Genomic DNA, 26634 nt, shown 5'->3' on the forward strand with positions numbered 1-26634 from the left:
GATAGGGCCCCGGGTCACTGTTGGTATCAGTGAGTGTCGAAGTGTAAAGACGGGTGTAGTAGGACAGAAAGGTATCGCAAATGTCGGGAGTGGAGTAGTGTCGCGCACCCTGAGCGTCGTGTATATCAGTTATGTATGCCGCTTGGTGTGGCGGGCGGAGTAACTGCGCCAGCAACTTGCCCGGCCTTTCCCCCTCCCCGTACTGTCGCGCTGTATAGTGTTTACCTAAGAATCGGAGCTCCCTATCTGCAGCATCCCTAAATTCCAGCAGGAGTTCTAAACGCCTAGCCTCCAGGTCTGGGGAGGGACCCCCAAGGAGCTCCCTATCCAGTGCAGTGAGGTCAGCTTCTATGCGGGTTAGAGTGGCGCGAGTGTCACGAAGGGCCCCCACGTGTTTGGCGATGCAGACCCCCCGAATGGTAGCCTTAAAACCCTCCCACAGTGTGGCCCAGGAGGCCACCGAGCCCGTGTTAGTGTCAAAATAGTCATCTATGGCAGTGCGGACTTCTTCCGTAAAAGTTGGGTCAAGCAAGGCCTTGCCAGGGAACCGCCACTGCTTCTCATACCCGCCCAATCATGGGACCGCCAGCGACAGCAATACCGGGGAATGATCGGACAGAGTGCGCGGGGGCGTAGAGAGGGTGCGCAGCCACCCAGCCACCCCCGGAGAGAGCAGCCAGTAGTCTATTCTGGAGCTGGTGTTATGGAAGCCCGAGTGGTGCGTGTAAGCAGGGGAGTGCGGATGCGCCCTGGCCTCAACATCTATGAGGGAAAAGTGGGAGCAGATGTCCGCCATCACCGAGCGGGAAAGCGGCTTGCAATCCGGGGAAAGGGAGGTGCTGTCCCTGACAGGGGTCATCAACAGGTTGAAGTCACCCCCCATCGCCAACAAATCAATGTCCGATCTAAGCAGCAGTAGTTGCAGGTGTTGAAAAAAAGAAGGGGAGTCAACATTAGGGCCGTAGACACATACCATGGCAATTTTGTACCCATACAGCACTCCGGAGAGAAGCACATATCTGCCCTCATCGTCAGACTTGCTATCGAGCAACACAAAGGGGACACGCTTATGCACTAGAATCGCCACCCCCCTTGCGTATCTACTGTAACATGAGAACACTCTGTGTGCACCCCATCCCCTGGCTAGAGAGTGAGTATCCGATGGCAACAGATGGGTTTCCTGCAAGAACAGCACATCCACCTTGTGGCGCATAGCATAGTTCAGAACCTGTCTGCGTTTCCGCGTGGTATTCAGACCACGAACATTCCAAGTCATCAACGTTAGCATGGAGGGGCCAGCTCGAAGACCTAACCCGGCCATGGCAGTATTACATGCACAATCAAAGAAAACTGTGTATCCGGCAAGCCCGGCCAATGATTCTCGCAATAAGATACAACCCAAAAAAACCACAAAAACAGTACACAACCCAACCCCCGCCCACCACCCAGCCTCCCGACATCCCCAGAGAGGCAGTCCCCAATCAAAAGGAAAAAAGGAGCAAACAGTGACATATATGAAAACCACAGTAATAACAAGAACACATGCAGAGAAAAAAAAATCAAACCCTTAAAGAAGGTGAACAAACAGGCGTACACCATGGGGGGTAGCAACGCCTCGCCACGCGGGCTTCCCGGCAAAGCAAACACTATGGCAATAGCCGTGCAACAAACCTGAAAGAAAGAACCATTAAGTCCACATCAGATAACATACAACAAGGAGAAGAGCCTGATGAGTCAGCCAGTGCCTGCATCGGCGAAAAGGTCGGAGCTGGACTGCGTATCAGTGCGTGGTGGTGAATGTCCGCCAGAGCCAGAGGGGGATGAGGACCGTCGTTTCTTGTAGGCGGCACAAAAGTCCTGCGCCTCTGCCGGGGAGTCGAAAATACGGAATCGGCCGTCTGCCTCCACCTTCAATCTCGCCGGATAGAGCATTGCGTATTTTAAACCAAGGTTACGGAGAGCGGACTTGACGCTAGTGTACTTGCGACGGGCCTCCTGCACCATGAGCGTGTGGTCTGGGAAAAAAGACAACTTGCTGCCCTGCCACTGCACGTCTCCCGCCTCGCGTGCAGCGCGGAGTGCGGCATCGCGGTCGCGAAAGTTCATGATGCGGGCAATTATGGGCCTGGGTGGGAGACCCGTGCGGGGCCTGGGCCCCAGGGATCTGTGGGCCCGCTCAACGACGAAGCCAGCAGTGAAAGTGTCCCTTCCAAATAACTCTATGAGCAGGTGTTCCACAAAGGTGTCAAACCGGCCAGTCGTAGTCGTCTCCGCAACGCCCAAGATGCGAATGTTATTGCGCCGGCTACGCGCTTCTAGGTCCTCATTCTTGATAGCCACGTTCTTTAGGATGGTTTCGACCCTCTCCAGCCGTTTCAGGGACTTCGCGGCCCCATCCTCAATGTCCGATATTCTGGACTCCGCTAAATCCAGCCGACGGTCATGGGCCTGTACCGCAGTGTTCATATCCGAAAGGCGCTGGTCCAGTGCGTCAAAGCGAGTGTCCAGTGCCTTGAAGCCAGCGCGCATCTCCCCCATCATGGCGGCCATCATCGCTGTCGCGTCCCCCGCCGTCGCCGCGCCAGCGGCTCCAGAGGCCGGTCCGGGCGGGGGGTCTGTGGGGAGAAGAGGGGTCTTTTCAAAGGGGAGCTTCCGTTGGGCCAAGTCCTTCTTCACCATCCTTAAGCCTGCAAGGGGGGTGCGGTGTCAGCAGTAACCAGCTTCTGCGCCAACACACAAGGCAAGCGGTGACAAGATGGCGGCAGGCACAAGTCCCAGTGAGCCCCGGGGGAGAGCGCAGTGGAATGGAGCGGCAGGCAAGGGCGATAGAGGCACTGTCCTCAGCGATGGCGCCGCTGCGCCTGGCAGCCACGTGCAGTGGGCAGGAGGAGAACAGCGAAGGCCAGGAAGCAGCAGCGTCTCGTGTGTCTCACAGCAGCCTGCAGGGCAGGGAGCGACCCTCTCCTGAAGGAGGTCAGAAGGAAAGGGGGGGAACAGCCGTCCCGCCAGGCGCGAGTGGGGCAGGAACGCAGGGAGCCACCGGTGGGCGCCGCCGGCAATCACGGCCGCTCAAAGCCCAGGGCCCCACCGCCCCCCGCCAAGCACTCCCGCCGGCCGCCCAGAGAGTCTCCGCGCCAGTCCACCAATCGAGGCCCCGGTCCCAGCGCGCCCACAGGCCGAGGGCTCCGGAGCGCGACAGTAAGCGGGCGCCCCAACCGGGGACTGGGCTCGGACGCAGGGAAGCTCGGCAGCAGGCTCCGCAGACGCAGCAGGGAACAAAGGCCCGGCGGGCGAGGCCCCAGCCGCGTCCCCACGGAGCACCGGTCCCAAGGGGAAGATGGCGCCGAGGTCCGGAGGCCTCGTATCCCCTTCGCCCCACTCACCGCCAAGGTCGCTCCCGCCGGCGTTCAAAGGCTCCAAAGACTCCAGGCACCATCAGGAGGCTCTGCAGGTGAGTTGCCACAGGATAGGCGGACGATTCATGCCGTGTTCCGCTCCGCCGGGAGCCCGCCTGGAGGAGCTTCACCAAAGAGCGGCCATTCCGCTCTCTGCCGTGGCCACGCCCCCCCTCCCGCATTTTTTACATTGCGGCAGGATGTGCTGTAAGCAGCATCCGCCGCAATGTAAAAAATGCATGTTGTGCATTTGCATGCACAACGTGACAGGCACCGCGTGGTGCCGGCCACCTTGTGCATGGAAATGTAGGGGGTGCCTTAGGTACCCCCCATGTGCACCCCACACACCCCCAACACCCTGGGGGCCCGCAACAGGCCCCCAACAGCAAGAACCGCATGGTTTTCCATGGCGGCATCGCTGCCATGAAAAGGTAATGTTCCACCTACATCGTAATATGAATGGTGGTGTCTTGCAGACACCCCGGCCATATTGTGTCCCTTTTCCGCCCAGTCGAGAATTCAACCAGCGGAAAAGTGGCAGACGGTCTTTCCTTCCGCCCTGGTGCCCCCGCCATACTAATATGGTGGGGGAGAACCAGGGACATATGGCGGGCGGATCACCACCGCCGGCCCAGCGGTGGTAAGCTGACCACCATCATAATGATAATAATAGAGTCATTTGCCTTAGACCTTCTCGTGCTCTGCCCATCTGCATCAAGTTTAACTCAGCATGGGCTGAAAAAGATAATCTGGTAGGAAGCTCTGGTAATATTTATTAACAGGCAGGAGAGCAAAGCTGTGTCAAACATAGACCAATCACAAAAAAGAATACTGTGACTATTGGAGCACAGCAAACTGAGTGTTGCTCCCCACTTTTTTTTACAAAACAGGACTCATTTTTTTTTATAGCACTAAAGAATCACCTCTTTTATTTGGAAAGTTATCCTTAATGGAAGAGGAAGCCTCACACACATATCGACTAGCAATACACACAATTAAAATTGCACAAATATCGAGAAACAAATACGACTACAAAATAATCGTACACAAAAATATCGGAAAACTCTAATTAACAAATAATCCAACAAAAATATCGACATACATAATATCGACAACACAAACATTGCTAAAATACATCTTAGCGTAAAAATAACATTTAAACATTGTTAAATCTAATTTTAACACTTTAAAAACACACATTTCAAACATTAAAATGTACATTAAAAAATTATCGAACAGCTATGAAAACCAAACAAATAAACTTAAAAAATCCAATTAAAATAAATACACCAACACAAAAGCACACATTAATAATTACCACTATCAAATATTAATAAACAAATATACAACATATAATAAAATATAACTTATATTAAAACATACATTATAATTATATTATAACATAAAATAAAAACGAATTAAATTATAAATGCCAAAATAATTCCACAGACGCTATTCCAACAAATAAAATTAAACTACAACCTCAAAACCCAATAGAAATGTGCAACTAATTAAACTAACACTATGAAAGTAACCAATTACTTACCAATAAGATTACCTCAATACTGACAAACATTGGTGAAGGACAAAACTTTGCCAGATAGACAACACAACAAAAAAGATCTACATATACTACTACAACCAAAAATCTTATTAAAGGTAAGCACAACACATTTAAAATAAATAAATAACCTTAACTCAAAAAAATTAAACATATAAACCTACTAAACTAAACCATTGTTTTTTCCTGTTTATGTTTTATAGACTAAACTTCATCAAAACTCTACAATACATACACATTTCTACTCGTCCATTTCCTACAAAAAGAAGGAACAAAATCAACACTAACAAAATACATACAATCAAGTAAGTATATCTCTTAACCATTTGTAAAACTTAAATTAAGACCTAAAGACAACCTTAACAAACAAAATATAACTAATAAAAACCTTTATCTTATTTTCTTTAACAGGCTATAGAATTTCCAATTCAAAAACAAGATCAAAGAAATAAAGTACATCAGCGAAAAAGGGTAAGTATTTTTTAGAACATAAAAATGAGGAATTAAAAAAGGACACTAACTAAACAAAACTAACAAATAAATTGTTGCACTTTAATAAAGCTAACAATTTTTTTCAACCAACAGAAAAAAATTTCAACCAGTAGACCACCAACACACTTTGAAAAAGAAAAAAAATAACACATATCTAAGTATGATTAAAACTTGAAAATGTATACCAAAATGTTTACTTTCCACTTATTAACAATTAACTCCAATTCTTGCTATGGGAGAGCAATCACCAGGGAAACAACCATCATTAATGTTAAAGAACACAACCACCGACCCGTTGTCACGGAAATAGAGGTTAGGGACGCTCTAGAAAACATCAAAGAAGCAAGCACGAGCTTACAACAAACTAGCACAGAAATATTAAAACATGTCTTCACACGTTTTCCGGGGCATGTACCTGGGCAGTTACCTTCCTTCCCAAACCTGAAATGCCTAATAGCCAGAACAAAAAAATGAATTAATCAAACACCACCCCTCCCAAAACTTTCTCAGATATAGAAATTTTAGAATCATACACAGTCACACACAAAGATGAAAAATTAATTCTTTATGACAACAACAGTCATGAAAAAAGAATTATCACCTTTGCCACCTCCATACAAAACTAAAGCAATGTGAAACACGGATGATGGATGGCACATTTAATGTATGTCCTAAACCATTCTATCAACTTTACACTATCCATGATGAATACCAAGAAACCAAAATCCCTTTCATATGCACCCTACTTCCCAACAAGCAAAGTATGACCTATATAGAACGACTAACAATAATTAAACAAGGAACAGAACATTTCTTTTCTTAAAAAATAATAATAGATTTTGAGCATGCAATGATCCAAACAATTTCTATAATATATTCACATTCTGCAATACAAGGATGCTATTACCATTTTAACCAAAGTATTGAAAGCATATCCAAAAATCAACACTAAGGGCCTAATTACGATGTCGTTCTAAAGGCCTCTGAATTGGATTTGGATTTACTGAATCTGATTTGTAGCCTTTGTTTCTAACCTAATCATACACAGGTCCGAACAACCAAGCCCGATACGAAGATCGCATATGAGTCAACCAAATCGTTTCTAGAACCCGATCCTGTATGTACAACTCGTTTGTCGCTCGTCCGCACAAAGGAGCCAGAATCTGACTGAGCGATTAGGATGCACGATTTGTATAGCCGCATTGACTCTGTCTCAGCAAGACGAAACTGCTGTCGGAATTGTACTTCGGGGGGGGGGGCGGCGTAGCAGGCCCCCTTCACCTGGGGCCCTCCGAATCGGTCATGGTGGGGTGCCCATAAGCATGCACAGTGTGGCGGGCACCATGGGGTGCATGCCACAGGTGTACGCTTTTCCCCACCCACCCCTTTTTGCTTTGGGAGCCTGTGTATGCATTGGTACACAGGCTTGTAATCTAGTTCAATGGGAGTCCGAGCAAACCGAGTCCGTAAGCATATGGATGCATCATACTTGCTTGTTTGGACTCCCAGAGCACGTTTCTCTCTGAAAGCCCTCCGGATCCAAACCGAACAGGGAGCTTTGCTAGTGAGATCATAATCGGGCCCTGACCATAGAATATGTAACGAATAGCAACTTTGTATACCAAATAAAAAAGCTAATAGCACTTGCCTATGTACCCAAAGCAGAAATAGCAAACCACTATAATTTACTGATAGAAAGCCCCATTTACCAAGCTAATGAAGCTAAACTAACACCCTTACTTGACTATTTTATGGATACATGGGTAGGATCAGGACACCAAAGACAGCCCAAATTCCACATCCCCTGGTGCAGTGTCTATGAAAGCACCCTAGCACAAAAAGATAAAACAAACGCAATGGAAGGATGGCAAAATGCCTTCCAAGCCACAAGGAAGAACACAACCAACTCTTCACAAACTAATCAAATCCATAAAAAAAAACAAAGGGGGCAAACGTTACGCCATCATAATGAGAAATACCCCGCCATATTATGATGGCGGTGGGTTTCATGGCGGAAGCAAAGTCAGTCCGCCGCTTTTCCGCCAGTAGGCAATCGTTACTATTGCCGGCCGGGCTTAGCTAGGCCACTAATATGGTGGCGGTGCCTAGCAGGCACCGCCAGCCATTTTAGGATGTGGATGATTGATGGGCCTTTCCATGGCAGTGGGGATCCACTTGTAGATCCTGCGGCACATGTGGAGGGTGTTGAGGCAGGAGGAGGAGAAGGTGTTGACCTGTTTAGTCATGGAGAGGGTGGAGTAGAGGATGACCCCTAGGTTGCGTGCGTGGTCGGTGGGTGTTGGAGTGGTTTCCAGTGCGGTCGGTCACCAGAAGTTGTCCCAGGCCGAAGGGGTGGATCCAAGGATGAGGTCCTCCATCTTGTCCGAGTTCAGCTTCAGTCGGCTGTTCCTCATCCATTCAGCGACGGCCTTCATTCCTTCGTGAAGGTTGGTTTTGGCAGTGTGGGGGTCCTTGGTGAGGGAGAGGATCAGCTGGGTGTCATTGGCATAGAAGATGATTTTGAGGTCGTGCCAACAGGTGACGTGGGTGTGCGGTGCCATGTAGATGTTAAACAGAGTTGGGCTGAGGGATGAGCCCTGGGGTACGCCACAGATGATCTCGGAGGCTTTAGAGCAGAAGGGGGTAAGGCGGACGCTCTTTGTTCTGCTGGAGAGGAAGGAGGTGGTCCAGAACAGGGCCTTCTCTTGGGTACCTGTGTTGTGGAGGCCTGTTCGTAGTGTGTGGTGGCAGAAAGTGTCGAAGGCGGCTGACAGGTCTAGGAGGATGAGGGCCGCCGTTTCTCCGTTGTTCACAAGGGACTTGATGTCATCGGTGGCAGCAATGAGGGCAGTCTCGGTGCTGTGGTTGCTGCGGAACCCGGTCTGGGAAGGGTCCAGGATGTTGTTCTCCTTGAGGTATTGGGTCAGTTGTTTGTTGACGGTCTTCTCTCTGAACTTTGCCGATTACCGGAGCAGGGAGATGGGCTGGAAGTTCCAGAGGTCCTTGGGGTCCGCCTTGGGTTTCTTGAGTAAGGCGTTGATCTCGGCATGCTTCCAGCTCTCCGGGAAGGTTGCTGTCTCGAAGGAGGTGCTGATGACTTTCCGGAGATGGGGTGCAATGGATGTGCTAAATTTGTTGAAGATGTGGTGTGGGTATGGGTCTGACGGAGATCCGGAGTGGATGGTGTTCATGATCTTGATGGTGTCATCTTCGTCGTCATTGATGTTGGTCCAGGAGAGCAGGCGGTTAGTGTGGATGGTTGTCGTGGGGCGGAGGTCTCAGTGGTTATTGGGGCGGTTGTGGCATTGAAGCTGTCGTGGATGTCTGCAATCTTGCGGTGGAAGAAGATGGCCACCGTGTCGCACAGGTCTTGCTAGGGTGGTATGTTGTTGGTGTTGGAGCTGGGGTTGGAGAGTTCCTTCGTGATGTTGAAGAGCTCTTTGCTGTTGTGCGCGTTGGTGTCTAGGCGGTCTTTGAAGGAGGCTCTTTTGGCGGATCTGGTGGAATTGGTTTCGTTGTTGTTCTAGAGGTGGAAGTTCAGGTCCCCGGGGAAGACGTAGTCCATGGAGGTGAGGGTGTGTGTGCTGATGAAGTCGGCGATGGAGCCGCTGAACTGTAGTTGGTGTCTGGGGGGTCTGTAGATGAGGGTTCCTCTAAGGGTGGTGTTGTGGTCGGTGTGGATCTGGAAGTGCAGGTGTTCGGCGGTGCTGAGGGTGTTGTCGATGTTGGTCGAGACACTGAGAGTGTTCCTGTGGATGATGGCGATTCCTCCTCTTGCTCCATTGGTGCGGTCCCTGTGGGCGATCTTGTAGCCTTCCTGAACGGCTATGGCTTTGTCAGGTGCCAAGGCGGGGTTCAGCCAGGTCTCCGTCAGGAAGGCGACATCTGGGGAGGTGGAGTCGAGTAGGTCCCAGAGTTCAGCCGCATGTTTGCAGGCAGAGCGGGTGTTGAGAAGGATGCATCTGAGGTGGTTGGGTTCTTTCCTGGTCGGCATGCATGGTGGGGCGGATGCTTGTGAAGCTGCAGTTCCGGCACGAGACAGCTCCGTGCGTGCGTTTCGGGGTGGCCAGGAAGCAAGTGTGTGATCGTCCGGTGTTGAGTGCATGGAGAGTTCTGGCATCGTAGTGGTGTTGGGTGTCATGGCGTTTGCAGGGTCCAGGGGTCCTGGCGCTGGACGTGGTCCAGGCACGGACGGGCGCAAACGGGCTTGCCTCAGGCGCACATTCGACGCACCAGCGGCGCGGCCGCTGCGCTGCCACCATATGAGGGGATGTGGGAGGGAGGAGCAGCTGCGAGGCAGTAGCGGGGAGGCAAATTGGATTGCAGGGGGCCCGGGACGCAGCAGCGGGAAAAACGGGAAGGGGCTGCGGGAGAACTGGGCACAGGAAGGAAAAACAAGTTTAGGCAAGAAAACAAGTACAGGCACAGAGGAATGAAAACAAGTCTGGGCAAGAAAGCAAGTACAGGCACAGGGGAATAAAAACAAGTCTGGGCAAGAAAGCAAGTACAGGCAAAGTGCGAGGCGCTGGGGGTGTTAAAAGGCAGATGTCTGCTCGGCAGCGCAGCAGGCGCGCCGGCAGCGCGCCGCCTGTCTGTACCCGTCCGCGGCCGGGCGCGGGCCAGGGCCCCAACCCCTGGTCCAATGGGAGTCGGCACGGTGTGGAGCAGGGATCAACTCCTAAGCCTCCGCATTTTGAATTCTAACCCGTGCCTACATTGCATGAGAGTGGAGGAGAATGTGAGTTGTAAACACTGTCAGTATGCTTGTAGCACAGGAGGAGAGGACAAGCAGGAGCACCCCAGGCTTAACTGCGGGCTGCTTAATGTTAGATCCCTGCGCAAACACAGGCTAGACATCTGTGACCTGCTCACGGAAACACAACTGGATCTCCTGTTTCTTACAGAAACATGGCTAGACGCGGACTCGGATCCAGATGTCATTGAGGCCTTACCAGAGGGGTATCTGATGACCAGGCTAGACAGGACCATTGGCAGGGGCAGGGGCATTGCCATTGCATTCAAGCAACCGCTTACCTGTCAAATGGAACATATGACCATTACGGACAGTGAGGCAGGGGCCTTTACCATTAGGGTAAATGGTGGTACCACTGTGAAGGGTTTCTTGATTTACAGGCCTCCGGGTCCCCACTCCAGGTTTGTAGACAGCCTGGTAGAGGGAATTACCGAAGCCGCTCTTCGAAGAGATAAGTTCCTTGTGCTAGGGGATTTGAACATGCACTTGGACGATCCCTTGGATAGAGGGGCTGCAGGGCTTTGTCAAGAATGGCAGGCACTCCAGGTGGAACAGAGTGTGAAGGCCCCCACTCACCAGCAGGGCCATTTACTGGACCCGATATTCGCTAACTGGGGGAATGTAGAGACCAAACCCAATATCCCGGTGCCCTGGACAGACCATCTTCTTGTGCCTTTCGTGGTGCAGATGCCGGCTGCTAGGATATGGGAACAGGCACCCCTTAACTATTCAAGCCGGAAGTGGGTAAAATTCTCTCAGACGAGTTTTGACGAGGCACTCACTAAAGGAGGGAGGCCGGGTGGGCTGGATGTGGAAACAGCCAGTAGTAACCTCGACAAGCGTATCATAGAGGCGCTGGACTGTACTGTACTTGTTTGGTCAAGTCGGGTCGCCGCACACATAGAACGGCTCCGTGGTACAGTGATGAGCTGCGGTTGGCAAAGTCGGAATGTAAGCGCACGGAGAGGCAGTGGAGGGTGGCCTTTTCGAGTCAAACTAGACAGGAGTACTTAGTGAAGAGGCGGGCTTACCATGGGTTGATTAGGAAATCGAAAGCAGCCTACTATGCAGAGAGGATTAGGGAGGCGGAGAATTCCGCGAAGGAACTGTTCAAAATTTATAAATCCATCTCGGTAGCTAAATCCTCCGTGGTACAGGGGGATTCCTCGTTGGATTCATGCAACCGTATTGCGGATTACTTTGTGGAAAAAGTCTCAAATATCTAGCTATCCTTCCCTGTCCAAACCACAACAGGGTCTGAGTTTGTTGAAGCTATGGGGGAAGCTAGGGGACAGTATGGTTTAGTTAATCTCACTACCCCCCTCCGGAGGCGCTCATACAGATCTGCAGATCGATAAAGTCGGGCTCCCCGAGGGATCCTGCATCACCCAAACGGCTCGTTGAAAGCCTGGTGATCCTGGAGCCCTATATTAGGCATCTGTTGGATGTATCTTTTAGGACTCACACTGTACCCATAGGGTGGAAACAGGCGGTAGTACTCCCCCTACAAAAGAAGCCGAACATCAGCTTCGAGAAATTGGAGAACCTCCGCCCCATATCACTCCTACCCTATATGGCCAAAGAAGCGAAGAAGGTCGTGAACATCCAGCTTATGGAATTTGTGGAGGAGGCGGCCCTCCTTCATGTCACTCAGTTTGGATTCCGGCCTCGACATTCCACCGAGTCGGCCCTACTCACGGCAGTTGCGACCATTAGACAGGGGGTGGATGAGGGCCCTGATTCTGCTGGACCTTGGCGCAGCCTTCGACACTGTAGCACATTCCACCTTGCTACAGTGTCTGAATGAAGGCGGGATCTCAGGCGCTGCACTGAAATGGATCCCCTATCTGGGTTTTCAGGTTAGGCAGGGGGACTGCTATTCCTGAGTGGTCAACTTGGGTCAGGGCGTTCCACAGGGCTCGTCCCTGAGCCCAACCCTATTTAACCTCTATGTCTCCCTGGTGGCTACCCTTGTGGAGGGCCATGGGCTGTGCATAGTGTCCTATGCTGATGACACGCAGCTGGTCATCTCCCTATCGCGCGCGCCGGGTCTTGCTGCGGACAGTTTCAGAGCTTGCATGTAGGAGCTTGCAGCCTGGATGTCCTCCAACTGCCTGAGGCTGAACGGCAGCAAGACAGAGGTGCTCGTGGTGGGGGGGACCCGTCTGTGTGGAATTCAGCATGGTGGCCACCCTGCCTGGGGTTGGCACCGATACCTTGTCAGGAAGCCAAGAATCTTGGTATCTGGCTTGATACTGACCTGACATTTAGGCCTCAGATTAACAGAGTGGTGGGGGCGTGCTTTGGTGTCCGGAAGGGCCTGCGGAAGGTTCTTGAGTTCCTACCCACGGAGGCAGGAAGGACGCTGGTGCATGCCCTGGTAACAGCACAATTGGACTATGGGAATCTCCTCTATCTGGGGGTCACATAAAGGAGCCTTGACCGTCTCCAGGTGTTACAGAACGCCGCGGCCCGCCTGGTCTTGAGGTTGCCTAGGAGATCGTCCTCGAAGGCAGCGCTTCGAGCACTTCATTGGCTGCCAGTGAGGAGTAGAATTGAGTTCAAGGCTCTGTGTACCTGCCACCGCATCATGGGCGGTAAGGCACCGGTGCCATTACAGGACCTTGTTACTCGCTGTGAGCCGCCCCGTGCATTGAGATCTGCTGGCTCAGGGTTATTGAAGATCCCCAGAGTGAGAAAGGCTCGCATGGGGGGCAGGTCCTTCAGGTTCCTGGCTGCGAAAAGCTGGAACAAATTCCCGCTGGAACTGCGCCTAGAACCTTCAGAGTCTAGATTTAGGGGCAGACTTAAAACTCATCGGTAGACTGGTGCTGTGTCAAGTTGCGAGGGTTCTGCCGCTACCACCCACCATAGCACGCCGTTGAGCATAACCAGGCGCTTTATAAACCTGCCTATTATTATTAATATTATTATTGGAATAAAAATAAGTCTGGGCAACAAAGCAAGTTAGGCACAGGGGAAAAATACAAGATTAGGCAAAAACTATGCAGGCAGAGCTGTGCAGCCGCGTGGGGAACAACTTGCATGCGAACCTAGACTCTTCCCAAACACCAAAGGATTAGAATATCTAGAAACAATAGCCAAATCTATACTTTGAAGATCTCAAAAATCCAAGCACCATAAACTATAAAAAAAGTAACCAAAGCGGAAAGAAAACTTATTACTACTCCTTTTTACATTAATAATTATTACTGTCATTTTACCTATAGAGATTTACACCAAAATATGACATCATTATTAAAATAAAAAATAAACCAGCAAACAAATTAAAACCAAACACATTTCCCACCCATAATAGTTCAAAATTACGTACAGTGTTGTAGCAGTAGATCATCCTCAAAAACGTCAAAATCCATATGATCTCCAACCAAAAATCAATCTGACAAAATAGGAAAGCCCCCAAAAAATGTAAAAATACAGCTGTAGAAAATATCCAGCAACGCAATCCTCTCAATAGCGAAACCCTAAAAAAAACAATCAATAGTTAAAAAACAAAAGCTCAAACAAACCTGAACAATAAAAGGAAATGTAAAAAAGTAAATAGTTTCAATAATACTAAATGCAATTTCATTTTTCGTACAAAACATCTCTTCAACTCAACAGTAAATGGAAACCGGACACCTGCAAAACTAGAAAAAAAACACCCTTCCATAAAAACACATACAACCCCACATATATTAATTATAACATTCAGTATAACATAACACTCTTTAACACTACACTACTCTTAAAAACAACGACGAACAAACCAAACACTAAACTACTAAAACTACAACATCTACACAACAAAGCTACATTTAACACTCTACTTATTCTAACTATATGCCTACTAGCTCCCCCTACCCTAAAATTACCTTAAAATGATATAAAACAAACTAAGAGACTAAACGCAGATCCCAAACATGAGGATCCGTCTTCCAAAATGACTTAAAAACAAAATAGAAAGAAAAGCGAGAAAATCAGAAATAAAAGGCCACATAATAAAAGAAAAAAAGACTGTTTACCCATAACAAGAATGGAGATTTACAAAAAGTAATTCAAACACCTTAATATATATTTTTATATTTTACAAATATAATATAGAAAATATATACAAAAAAGCTGTAAAATATATATTAAATATTACATTAACACACCATGTAATATGTAAAATGTAATATATTAAAAAATATTTGTTTTGTGATATACATAATTTACAAAATATAAAATTGCCAAAATAAATACTGTTAACATGCAAACAATGTGACAATGTTTAACATTTTAATGTGGTTTAAGAAAAAATATATTACATTCCAACATATATGTACATTAATTAATATATTAAATATTATTATTAAATAATATTTATTATATCATATAACTAACCCAAAAATGTAAAAGAAAATATAACATTGTTACAAATATTTAAAATAATTTTATGACAACAGTACAATTAATTAAAATGTATTATAAATATATGTAACAATTAACGTACTCAAATGTATTACTTTTTGTAAATAAAATTTAAAAGACTATGCAAAAAGTGTATATTAATTTATAAAACTGTAAAATTATATTTATATTTGTTACCTGAATTTTTCTTTTTTTAATGTAAAAATTTCAAAAATTTTTGAAAATGTATAAATGTACTACAAATTAGAATTGTAATATTATAAATCTGTATACAGAACATATGTGTAAAATGTGTTATAATTTATAATGTATTATTTGCATACAAATTGTAAACAATGATTTTTATTATTTACAATAACTGGATAATAAAACTGAGCCAAAATAATTATATAACAAAATTATTTATGTCCTATGTTTTATATTAAATTTATATATCAAATTCTGTAAAATCATTAGAATATAACATTGTAATAAATATACATAACTAACAAAAAATAATTAACCCCAAACAAATATTAAACCCTGCAAACATTACACATTCCAAATTTTAAACTACCAAAGTATTAAAAATTGCAAACCGTAAAAAATTAAGTAACCAAAAAACCAAATAAACCAATAACAAATAATATATTACAATATCCCATCAAAAAACTATTCCAACTCCAAACTAAGTAAATTCAGGTATAGTGTAGGATAATAAAACATAAAAAAATACTATTCCAACTCCAAACCAAGGGGCTCATTACGATGGCGTAACGATCGCCACCACATACCAGGTTTGTAGAAATGATTGATGATTTGAAAGGGGTGTAGCGTGCCACAGAATATAACAAGCAGAAAAACAACCCGGTAAATAAGAATCATAATTGCACTGTGTAGTATTTTATTTTGCTCTGTGAACTAAGTACTTTCTTTTAACTAAACAATGAGTACTTGGCTGGACAATAGGTTACTGTGTCTATTTGTTCACTGTTGAGTTCTGAGCTCTTGTGCCTGCACTACCTCCCTGAGAAGCTGTTCATTGCTCATCCTTGCTATCCTGAGAGTTTATTATGGAAAGGGTGGTCCCTGCCCACTTTGCAGAGCCATATGAGTATTTTCCCCAGGACACCTATGGCAAGTGACCTCAACCACCACAGTTGGGGTACAGTAGCCCATTCTGTCCTGTGGTCCCCTGAATAGCCTCTGACAGAAATGAAATACCATACCATCTTCTTCTTTTCTAGTCTTGTCTAAATGAGATCTCTGTGGACAGATGCATTGTTGGACTACTAGATTGAGACCTAGTGATCGGTGAGATCTGTTTTTGATGGAATTAAAGATTTTGATAATGTTTCTATTTAAACTGCACTATATAGATCAGCACTTAAAGCAGTGTCTATATTATGTACCTATTGCATTTTTGCACCAGAATATATTTCCGTATCAGTACAGAATATTGAGTTGAGGAGCCGGACGACATGTGGGCACTAGGACAGAGCCATCCTATCTTTTTTTGGATCTGTTGCAGTGTTACGGGCCCTTTCCTATCATCTTGTTATTAAACACTCTCTTGGTCCTCCGACCGACCTTGCTTTGTGCAGAGAGGGGTCGGGCAAGAGGGAGTTAACTCAGCCATCCAATGAGGAACAGGAATTAGATAGCTGCTCTACAGACTGATAATTAAATTCATGCATATGATCCTTAAAACAACACTCACAAATATATTATTAAGACTGTCAAGCCAAATGTCCTTAAGAAATTTAGGGCCCGATTCCGATCATGTTCGGAAAGCATACCGAATGACTCAGTTCCGAAATGCTTTCCGTACGACTCAGATCGGGGGAGTCTGACCGAATGTGTACAATGCATTTGTATGCAGCTGGATACGATTCAGTCGGGCTCCCATTGGCTTCAATGGGAACCTGTGGTCCGAACAAGAACAGAGGCTCCCATTGCAGAAAGGGGTGGCAGGGGAAAACCCTGCACCCTGTGGAGGTGACACCATGGTGCCTGCCACATTGTGCATGGTTGGAAAGGGGGGTCCTGTGGGTACACCCACGGCTCCGATCCAGAGGGCCATGGCTGAAGGGGTGCCTGTTATGGGACCCAAAGACTGATTCCGGCAGCCTTTTTCCTCCAAGCAAACCAAATTGGAAAGGCTGTCCGAATCGTTCATCGTACTTGCTTGCTCGGAAACCAAGTCCATAGAGCTGTACTCATCGGCTCCGGAAAGGATCAACCTGTTTGAATGCCTTTTGGAAGCAAGTCAGTCAGTGCTAAGGGTTTCCAGGCATCCTACTTGGTTGTTCGGAACTGGGGAACGATTCGGTCAGAAACAAGGAATCCGGATCAGTTTAGGCAAAGCCAAATCCGATTCACCGCCCTTTTGAACGAGATTGGGATCGGGCCCTTAGTCAGGCTAATATCATACAGAATAATACTTCTGTTAAAGCTGTGAAAATAGACAACATTAGTACTCAATATTTAGAGATCTCTTTAGTTCGATCACTTTGCGTCATCAATAATCAATTGAAATGCACAATCAAATGGAAATTAACCATGATTAGACAGAGAGGGCCCCATTAGTATGGCGGGTGGACTTTGTCCGCCCGCCATACCCTCGGGAACTGGGACCGCCCGCTGAGGGTGCGGCGGTCCCGCACTCGCGATTAGTATGCACCCGCCACACTGGTGGGCACATGGAGCATCTGCAACATTGCGGCGGGCAGTGGAGAGAGCACCACCCGCCGCAATGCCACAGAGGCAGGTTGTGCGTTTCAATGCACAACATGACAGGCACCGCGCAGTGCCTGCCACATTGTTCATTGAAAGGCCGGGGGATACCATAGGTACCCCCATGTGCATTCCTCACCCCCCGGAGTCCCTGGGGGCTCGCAACGGGCCCCCGCAAGCAGACTCTGCATGCCTTGAAAGGCATGTTCACAACCACTTTCTAATATGGCTGGCGGTGTCTTTCAGACACCGCCCCCATATTGAACCCATTTAATATGGCAGGGGGTCTTTTCTGCAAGGATGGCTAATGGGGCCCAGAGTGTTTCAATTAGTTTTATATGGCTTTAAAAATTAGTACATTTGATTTGATTTAATTTGATTTATAAAGTGCCCGAATCACCGCAACCGGGGTATCTTCACGCTAAGACTGCTATAGCCAACCAGGGAGTGATAAATCAGAACAGTAGGGTTTTCAGCAATTTTATGAATACCAGGAAATCAGTGCATTGGTGTAGTTGGATAGGGAGTTGGTTCCAGTATAGGGGAGCTAGATGGGAAAAGGCTTTGCCTCCCATGCAAGCTTTTTTGAAGCGTGGGATGTGCAGCATGGCTTTGGACCCTGACCGGAATGACCTGGATAGTTGATATCTGACAAATTTATCAGCTAGATAGCTGGCACCTAGGTCATGTAAGGATTTGTAGGCCATGCAGTGGATTTTAAATGTTATCCTTTTTTTGAATTAGGAGCCAATGTAGCTTTTGATGGAAGAGGAGAGAAGCTGTTCTGGGCGGGGCAATGGCAACCAGGCGGGCCGCAGTGTTCTGGACCACCTGCAATTTGTTCATGGAACTCTCCTTAGCTGAAATAAGCAAAGTGTTGCAATAGTCCAGGCGGCTAAGAACCAATGCCTGGATTAGAGTCTTCCACATGTAAGATGGCAAAAAGGGAAACACTCTTCGTAGAAGGCTCAGTGTGTGAAAGCAAGCCAGCGGCCGTTGAAGTGGCGTGCTCCTCTCGAGTACGTTTTTGAGCTATCCGAATGCCCAGATTCTTTACAACTAGTTGGAGGGTTGAGGCAGATCCTAGATCCTCGGGTCACCATTCAGGGTACCATCTTGTTGCCGCGTTTCCGAACAACATTATCTCTGATTTTTTCAGTGTTAATCTGTAGATAGTTGTCTCTTATCCAGTCAGCGATGACCTTCATACCCTCCGTGAAGGTAGTCTGAGTGTTAGGGTTGTTTTTTTCGAAGGATAGTAGAAGCTGGGTGTCATTGGGATAGGAGATAGGACAGAATCCTAGTTTCCTCAGTGAGCTTGCCAAGGGAGCCACATATATGTTAAATAAAGTGGGGCTAAAACAGGAGCCCTGTGGTACTCCCTTGGTTACTTTAGTGGTCTAGGAGAGAAAAGGGCCCAAATTGATGGTCTGGGTTCTGTCTGTTAGTAGACTGGACAGCCATTTTTGGGCATTCCCTTGGATACCACTGTCCCTCAGTCTTTTCAGAAGGATCTGGTGAGAAATGGTATCGAAGGCAGTTGATAGGTCAAGCAGCACCAGGAGCACTGCTTGACCATTATCCAGGGACATTCTGATGTGGTCAGTGACCGCCACAAGTGCAGACTCTGTACTATGGCTGGGAAGGAACCCCGACTGAGAAGGATCTAGGCAGTTAGAAGATTCTGCAAATTCCGATAGGTGTTATTGATATGTTTTTCTAGAAGTTTGCTCTGCAAAGGGAGGAGAGAAATAGGACGATATTTGGCTGCATCGTCCAATGGGGCTTTAGGATTTTTTCTGATGGGGATAATCTGTGCTGCTTTCCACTCTGGGGGGAAGACTGCTATACCTCATGGAACTGTTCAGAATTCCATGAAGAGAAGTTGTGAACCGCTAGCTGCTGAGATAGAAGTGAGGTGATTTTTTGCAGGGATGAGGTCCAAAGGGGACCCTGATTTAATTATTTTAAAAAGAGATTCAACCTTTTCCGGTGTGAGTGTCAGAAAATTCTTCGGTGTTGTGAATTTTGGAATAGAATGAGGGTCATCTCTATTAGTACTTTCCTGAACATTCCTGGCCGAGGTGATTTTGCTGTATATTGTTTTGATTTTTTGCGTGAAATAAGTAGCTATATTATCGCATAGAAGTTGGGTTGGGGTTTCTTCGGTGTAGCAGGCCTTGGGGTTGGTAAAGGTTTTTAAAATCTGGAAAAGTGTTTTAGGGGTGTTTCCTGGCTGCTCGAGTTGCGACGCAATAAATTATATTTTTGTGATATTGGGTCTGTGCTAGTTTAAATCTTTCTTTATCTTGAAGGCATTGGGAGGAGGGCCAGGGGCATTCTAGTTTTTGCAATGGCTTTTTTCAGTCCGGAGCTTGGCAGAATACCACTTTGTCATAGTTTCAATTCACTTGCAGCAGTAGAAAACTTTCTCATGAGAACGAACCCGAGTAAAGCAAGGACAAATGTGTGAAAGCAGGCAGGCCTTCGTTGGAATCAGGCTCATTAAAGTAAAATATAAAATATTCAGATAAACGCTTTCCTTGGGAAATATAACATTCAAATATCGCTTTCTGCACAGTCACACTTAGGAAGCAAGTTAAATACATTGTAAATAGCATGTGTAACTATGATGTATTACTGCGTTCTCCAAGTACCAACGTGTACATTTATTTCAAATTCTAAATATCTAATATAGATTCGGGTGCTTTACATCAGTACATATATGAAGATCATTCTATGAAAGTTTCAATCAAATCGGATTAATTATGGATTTGCAGCACTGTTTTCTCTTTCTTCACTTAATACACTTTTTCACATGCAAAGATGGAGTTTTAAAACAAAACTCTCCATTTAGTATAAACATTATCTAGACTGCCTTAGTCTTGATCAATCCTTTGCATATATCATTATTTACTAAGGATGGTAAATGAAATTGCTATAATAAATGAGTTATCACGTTCCCATTTTCTATTTCACGTTAAAGAATTCACCAATGCAATTTAGTAAAACACAAACCTATGTTATTCAATCACTTGTTTTCTCTACTCTACACCCTTCTGTATGCTTTTACGATGTAGTAACTATGGGGCTGATTACAATGGTGGAGAAACCGCCACTGGCAGCTTTCCAGTGGCGGTTTCCATCGCAAAATACTTCTCCGGCCGTTATATTACGATGGCGGGCAGTGTGCTGGCGGATGCAAAGTCCATAGGTCCGCACTGGCAATTGTTACGATTGCCTGGCAGACCCACCATGCATCTGTAGAATGGAGGCTGTGCCTAGCAGGCACCGTCCGCCAAATTACGATTCTGGAGCACCACCAGCCTTCCAATGTCGGTGAAACCGCCATGGAAAGGCTGGCGGCGATTGCATTTGGGGGCCCGTTGTGGGCCCCCCTTTTGTTGGGGGAGGTGGGTGTGCATTGGGGAGGTACCTATGGTACCCCCCTACATTTTTCTGCACCAGGTAGCAGGCAGCACGTCGTGCCTGCCACGTAGTGCAGGGAAACGCACAACATACATTTTTAGCATTGCGACGGATGCTGCAGCCAGCAGCACCCGCTGCAATGTTAAAAATGCACGATGCAACCGCCACAGTGGCGGTCGCATTGTAATCCAATGTGTGGGCGGTCCCAGTCCCCACATCGATGGCGGCATCGTAATTACCCCCTACGTTTTCTTGAGCTTCTTCTCATTTTTCTCTAATGTGTATTTGGTGCACGTTTACCATATCTTTCACTCAAGAGTGTGAAATTCGGTTTTTGTGTCCATTAAATGCCTAGCAGTGTTTCCACTTTATCAGATCCATACATAGACTCTGAAGACTGTGAAGTCTGGTAGGTCCATAGGCTCTCTGCATTCGATGCCAACACTGAACACGAAGACATGATTCCTCCCAAAAGTTCATGCATGCCTACTCGCTATTTTTTGTCCCTGTGCCTGTACCACACACTTTTTTTTAATAATGTACTATATTTATTTAAACTACTTTCCTTGAGTAATATTTTACCCCCTTATTTTACGTGGAGAAGTGTGGAGAAGTGTGGCTCACTGGTTAGAGCGGCAGACTCTGAAGCAGAGATCGGGCCCGGGACCAGGGTTCAATTCCCGACGTGGCAGGGTCTTGGGCTCAATGTCCGCGGACTCGAAAATTCTCGCCTCGACGCCTACTCTAATCATGGGTCCCACGCTGCAACTCTGGGCAATAGCTTGCTTAATCTCCACAACAGCCCCTACAACACTGGGATGCCTGGCTTCACCTTGGGGGTGCCCAGGAGGGGCATCTCACAGGGAGAGCCAGGAAGGGTTCCGCAGCATTATACAGCGCCGGGACGCCCCATTGGGGCAGCTGTGCGCTTTACAAAATACACTACATTTACATTTGTCACATTACTGTGTCTCATGGTGGTATTCTCATACTTACGAGTTTAGCAGGAGGAATCTGTGCACAGAAACATAGGGGAGACACCAGGTGTGAGGCCCCACCTGGTGAACTGGGACTCAGGTATCTCCCACAGATATACTCCTCTGATTGACTGGTGCCCTCGTGTGTTGGCCCGCAACCCCTTCGGCCGCAAGGGTATGAGTCACATTGCTCAGCCGCGTGCCATCTTTCCTCAGCCGCGTGCGTGCGGTGGTGCACCACATGACACTCATACATACCAATAGACCCCACTCAGGCTTTCTCTCGCTTGAAATTGCCTCTGCCTCAATAGAAGTCAATGGGAGAAATATTTTCACCCAATTTATTTTCGTAAATCTCCCCCTTTCCTCTTCTAAAATGTTGGAATGTGTGCACTCTGCCCACTCACCCCTTGGAGTGACCCACCTTTGGCACGACAGGCGTGGCCGCCCATGGGCAGGTGCTCCTCGTGGGTGTGGCTGCAGCGGCACTTCGCCCTCCAGGCACTTTCGTCAAAGTTTTTCCTCCTCCTCAGCCAATACTCCCCAACCTCCTCAGGACGTGAAGGGATGAACTTGTAGGCCGGGCAGCGGCACCCTTTGACGGCACAGGGCACCTTGACACTGGTTCCTGGGGCATGGGAAGAGGGTGGCATTATATTTAGAGTTAGGGAACTCCAGGTGTACACATTTAAGCAGCTAAGTAGACTTCATTTTCAGACACCATATCAGGCTATGTTCTATTGCAGAGATACAAATACATTAATGCAGCCTCGACACAGGGTCAGCTTAAGCGCTAGTGGCCTCTGGTCAGAGAGACTTTCTTGGCACCCTGCAATGACCTCCCTGACGAATGTCCTCACTACCACCTTGCAGTGGTGCCCCTCTTCTTTCAAAATGCCTCTCTCACTTTTATTTATTTTATAGCGCCACCTAGTCCAGTGGACTTTGCAAGAGCGCTTCCCATCACAAGCATATTATACAGAGACAATGAGTCATACCAATATGTACATCAATGTATAGGAAATGTTACTTAACACAGTGAGAACTATAAATTGTAAGAGTCACATGTCATCCATACTGGTAGGCATTATATATTAAGAGTGCTTGGTCTGGAGAAACAAAATCGCAGATGACGTTTTTATGATGCGCTGTAACCAAAGTTGCTGCGCCTCGTTTTCTGAAAAGGAGGGAGCCCAACAGCCCTACACCTAGCTATCATGTTGTTGCTCTCTCCTCTAGTGCTGGCGTACCTCAGCGTGCCATGCATCAATGTACACATCTTTGCACTATAATGCAAGGCTGTTTGCATGAGGTCAATGATAGGTTTTACACAGGAATGGTGCCCTTCCGGCACAAAATTCTAAGCTTTGACAAAGTGTAACACTTTACCTTCTTGCATGTGTGCTACACATTGCAGCTAGCAAGCAAAGTTGGAAAGTTTCAGATAAAATAGAAGGTGACATTTTTTATACCAACCCCTTTCTACCGAAGTTATGAGGAATAAGCATAAAAAGTCCATGGGTTAGTGCATTGGACTGTCATGTAGTGTGAAGAAACACTTTGGGGCCGATTCCCATCTCGCTCGGAAGGGCACCAAACGCAATCCGGATGGAAAAAGTATGAGCCGTACGCGTGTTTTCTGCCCTACTCGTACAGCTGTATGAGTGAGCAAGTACGATGCGAGCAACGCGAAATTCACCGACCAAGTCATTTTCGGGTTCGAACCACTCCGTAAGTCTCATCCGTAAGTAAACCGTGCCGTGCAATGGATGCAATTTAAGACCGACCCAGTACGATGTTTTACACTGGAATGGTGCCCTTCGGGCACAACATTCTAAGCTTTGACAAAGTGTAACACTTTACCTTCTTGCATGTGTACTACACATTGCAGCTAGCAAGCAAAGTTGGAAAGTTTCCGATAAAATAGAAGGTGACAATTTTTATGCCAACCCCTTTCTACCGAAGTTAGGAGGAATTAGCATAAAAAGTTCATGGGTTAGTGCATTGGACTGTCACGTTGTATGTAGAAACACTTTGGTGCCAATTCCCATCTCGCTCGGAAGGGCACCAAACGCGATCCGGATGGAAAAAGTATGAGCCGTACCCGTGTTTTCTGCCCGACTCGCACAGCTGTATGAGTGAGCAAGTACGATGCGAGCAACGTGAAATTCACCGACCAAGTCATTTCTGGGTTCGAACCACTCCGTAAGTCTCGTCCGTAAGTAAACCGTGCCGTGCAATGGATGCAATTTAAGACCGACCCAGTACGGTGCACACGTTGGACAGCCGGTGCAAGCCAAAGTTTCCGGTTCGCAAAACGTCTGGGAAGTTGTCTTTGGGGGTCCGCGTCAGACCCTCTGTCACCCGCAGCCTTACGACTTGGACACAGTGGGAGACCCAAGGGACACCCCAACACAGGCATACATGGTGCAGATGGCACCGATGTGTACCCACTGTCAGGGGCGCCCTTGTGCGAGATGTACCAATTCAGTCAATGGGAGCCCATGTACGCGTCGTACGACCGGCTCCCAAAGACTTCTATGGGAGTCCGACCGAACTGAGTCCGGTAGCATGTGGCCGCATCATATGGGCTCAGTCGACTGCGGGACTCTGGCTTGTCGGAAAACACTCCGGATCCGGCTCGGTCAGAGAGCTTTCCGACCCAGATCAGAATCGGCCCCTTTGTGTTACTTTAGGACTACTTTTGGATGTGTGCTAGAAAGTAAGCACCAAAACCGTACTTTGCACAAGGTTTAGTTAGCTTTTGTAACGGAAACAAGGTGCAAAGAGTTTGTAAATCCACCCCATAAATGAAACACAATGATTGGGGTGTCACAGTAATAAAATTGTTTTGCTACCCAAAGAAACCTCTTTTATTAACCTTAGAGTAGCAAAAGGTTGAGCAGAAAAAACGATAAGGTTCCTAACCAATGCTTTTAAATTTCCGTGCAGCGCTTTGATTCCATTTCACAGATCAATGTGCTATGTTAGAAGGACTATTACTAATGATCAGCATGTAAAACAAGCATTGGCATAGCCAATAGGTCTCGTCTGGACCTTGTAAGTGTGTAGCTGTGCATCATGTTATCATTGGTGCTGTACCAGGGATTGAAGAGCTATACAGTTACTACACACTGGGTGTGAAAGAAAGAGTGCATAGTTTTTTGTGTATAAAAACTGCGAGTGAGTGTGTTTAAAAAACAGCAAAAGGGCGTCTTGAGGATTTTCGAAGAAGTGTGGATTCTGAAGGTTGGCAATGTAGCTGCTAAGAGAGTGATTTACTGGAAACCTCTGCCTGGCTCTGTTTTAACACATTTACAAGTCAGTAGTACACACAGAAAACGATCCGAGAAATGCTCATACTTACAGAAAGCCACCACAAACATGTTATTTCCACCATGCAGTAATAAAGATGCTAACGTATCTTTGTTTTGGGACAGTAAACAATATTGAATATTTATTTATGCCCTTCGGGAAAAAAAGCACATTTTCCAAATGTACTTTTTCTACTACTTTCACTAACTTGATTAAGGCACACGGGCTTCAAGTTAACCACTTCAACCCTGGATTCATCTCAGCACTAAAAACAACAATTCAAATTCATTTAGACAGCTTCTCCATTTCTAGTTGAATTCACTGCCAACTTTGAAATGTCTCTTGACAAATTCCACTCTCCCAGATGAACGTGAAAACGTGGCGTCAAGTGAGATGAAAAGCGATACAATGACCCTAAAGGGGAAGGCGAGGGCTCACTCCCTTGCACACATCTGACACCTTTGACTGTGTACATAACAAACTCTTGCTGCAGTGCTGACAAACTACTGTATGCCTGCAAGCTCTTGTAGCAGTGCACTAGTGTGTGTTGCAGGTGTAAGTATTATGGACTGGCACAGACACAAGTAGCAGCCAGACTCCTGGGTAGGGGAATTAGCACCCCTAGCTGACAGGTCTTTTTCAGAGCACTTCCGGTCACCCAGGACACAAGCTCACGTAGGAGTTGATCCAGGACAAGAGCGGAGCCCAGTGGACACCCAGCAGATCCCGAGACTGCATTCATTTTATGACACCAGAAGCAGGGTATCAAACCAGAAGCAATGGGTCTGGTGAGCGATTAAACTGCAAAAACGGAATTCCATAAGTAACCCCTAAAAACTACTAACGAAACAACCGAAAACACTTCATGGCTAGAAGAACAGCGGCGGCTCCTCTGCTATGGTGGAAGAGCGTCGCCCCCCAAAAAATTGCAGAAAAGGACAAATATAACATCACTCGTTTAATTAGTCCTTTCCTGCCGAGTCTTGGGGGCCGGGCTTAGTAGTGACAGGCACTGAGGAGAGTGGTAATGCACTCCCATCACGAGACTTCAATCAAAATTTACTTGGCTCGTCACAAGACGACGATGCTCTGTCTCTCAATAAAATTTACAGCATACCAGCTCAAAGCTCCCCTCCAAACCGGAGCAAGCGCCAAAATAACGCTCTTCTACAGGACTTAGAAAATCAAAATCTCCGGGCACTAAACGGCAGATTTCTGACGGACTCCCCCCCAGTAGCTTCCTTCTACTCTCACAGTGCCAGTTCCATCTTGGACTACACCTTCGCCAGTCTGGCACTATTCCCACACATCCGGGAATTGAGAATGGAGGATCAGGGGGAAAGTGACCACCGCCCTCAGGAAAGCCAGCTGACAGCAAGGACGCAAATGGCAATTAGGCCAGACAACACATTGGGGGAGATTTACACAATCAATCTAAGGAAAATCAAATGTTCGCCAACTAATACAACCGCCTTGGCTGAAACTGCCCTCCAATTGTACAATACACATACATCAGATGCAGCCGGGCATATTTCCCACTGGGAGCAATACACAGACTTACTGGTAAACAAACTGGCAAGAAAG

General features: G+C 46.9%; 1 protein-coding gene across 4 annotated transcripts in view; it reads right to left on the reverse strand.

Moving 5' to 3' along the window:
* FAM221B (family with sequence similarity 221 member B) overlaps positions 1-26634 on the reverse strand; it is a 139721-nt gene that overhangs the window by 38891 nt on the left and 74196 nt on the right. For 3 of the 4 annotated variants that reach the window (XR_013607231.1, XR_013607230.1, XM_078677172.1), the window contains exon 4: positions 22160-22363. The exons of the other annotated variant lie outside the window; for it this stretch is intronic. Coding sequence is in view for 1 of the 3 variants with exons in the window: in XM_078677172.1 (XP_078533298.1) it covers positions 22160-22363 (204 nt within the window). In the remaining 2 variants the exon portion in view is untranslated. The remainder of the gene's footprint in view (positions 1-22159; positions 22364-26634) is intronic. 4 annotated transcript variants of the gene reach the window in all.

Source organism: Lissotriton helveticus, chromosome 2_1, assembly GCF_964261635.1.
Source record: "Lissotriton helveticus chromosome 2_1, aLisHel1.1, whole genome shotgun sequence".
Lineage (NCBI taxonomy): Eukaryota > Metazoa > Chordata > Amphibia > Caudata > Salamandridae > Lissotriton > Lissotriton helveticus.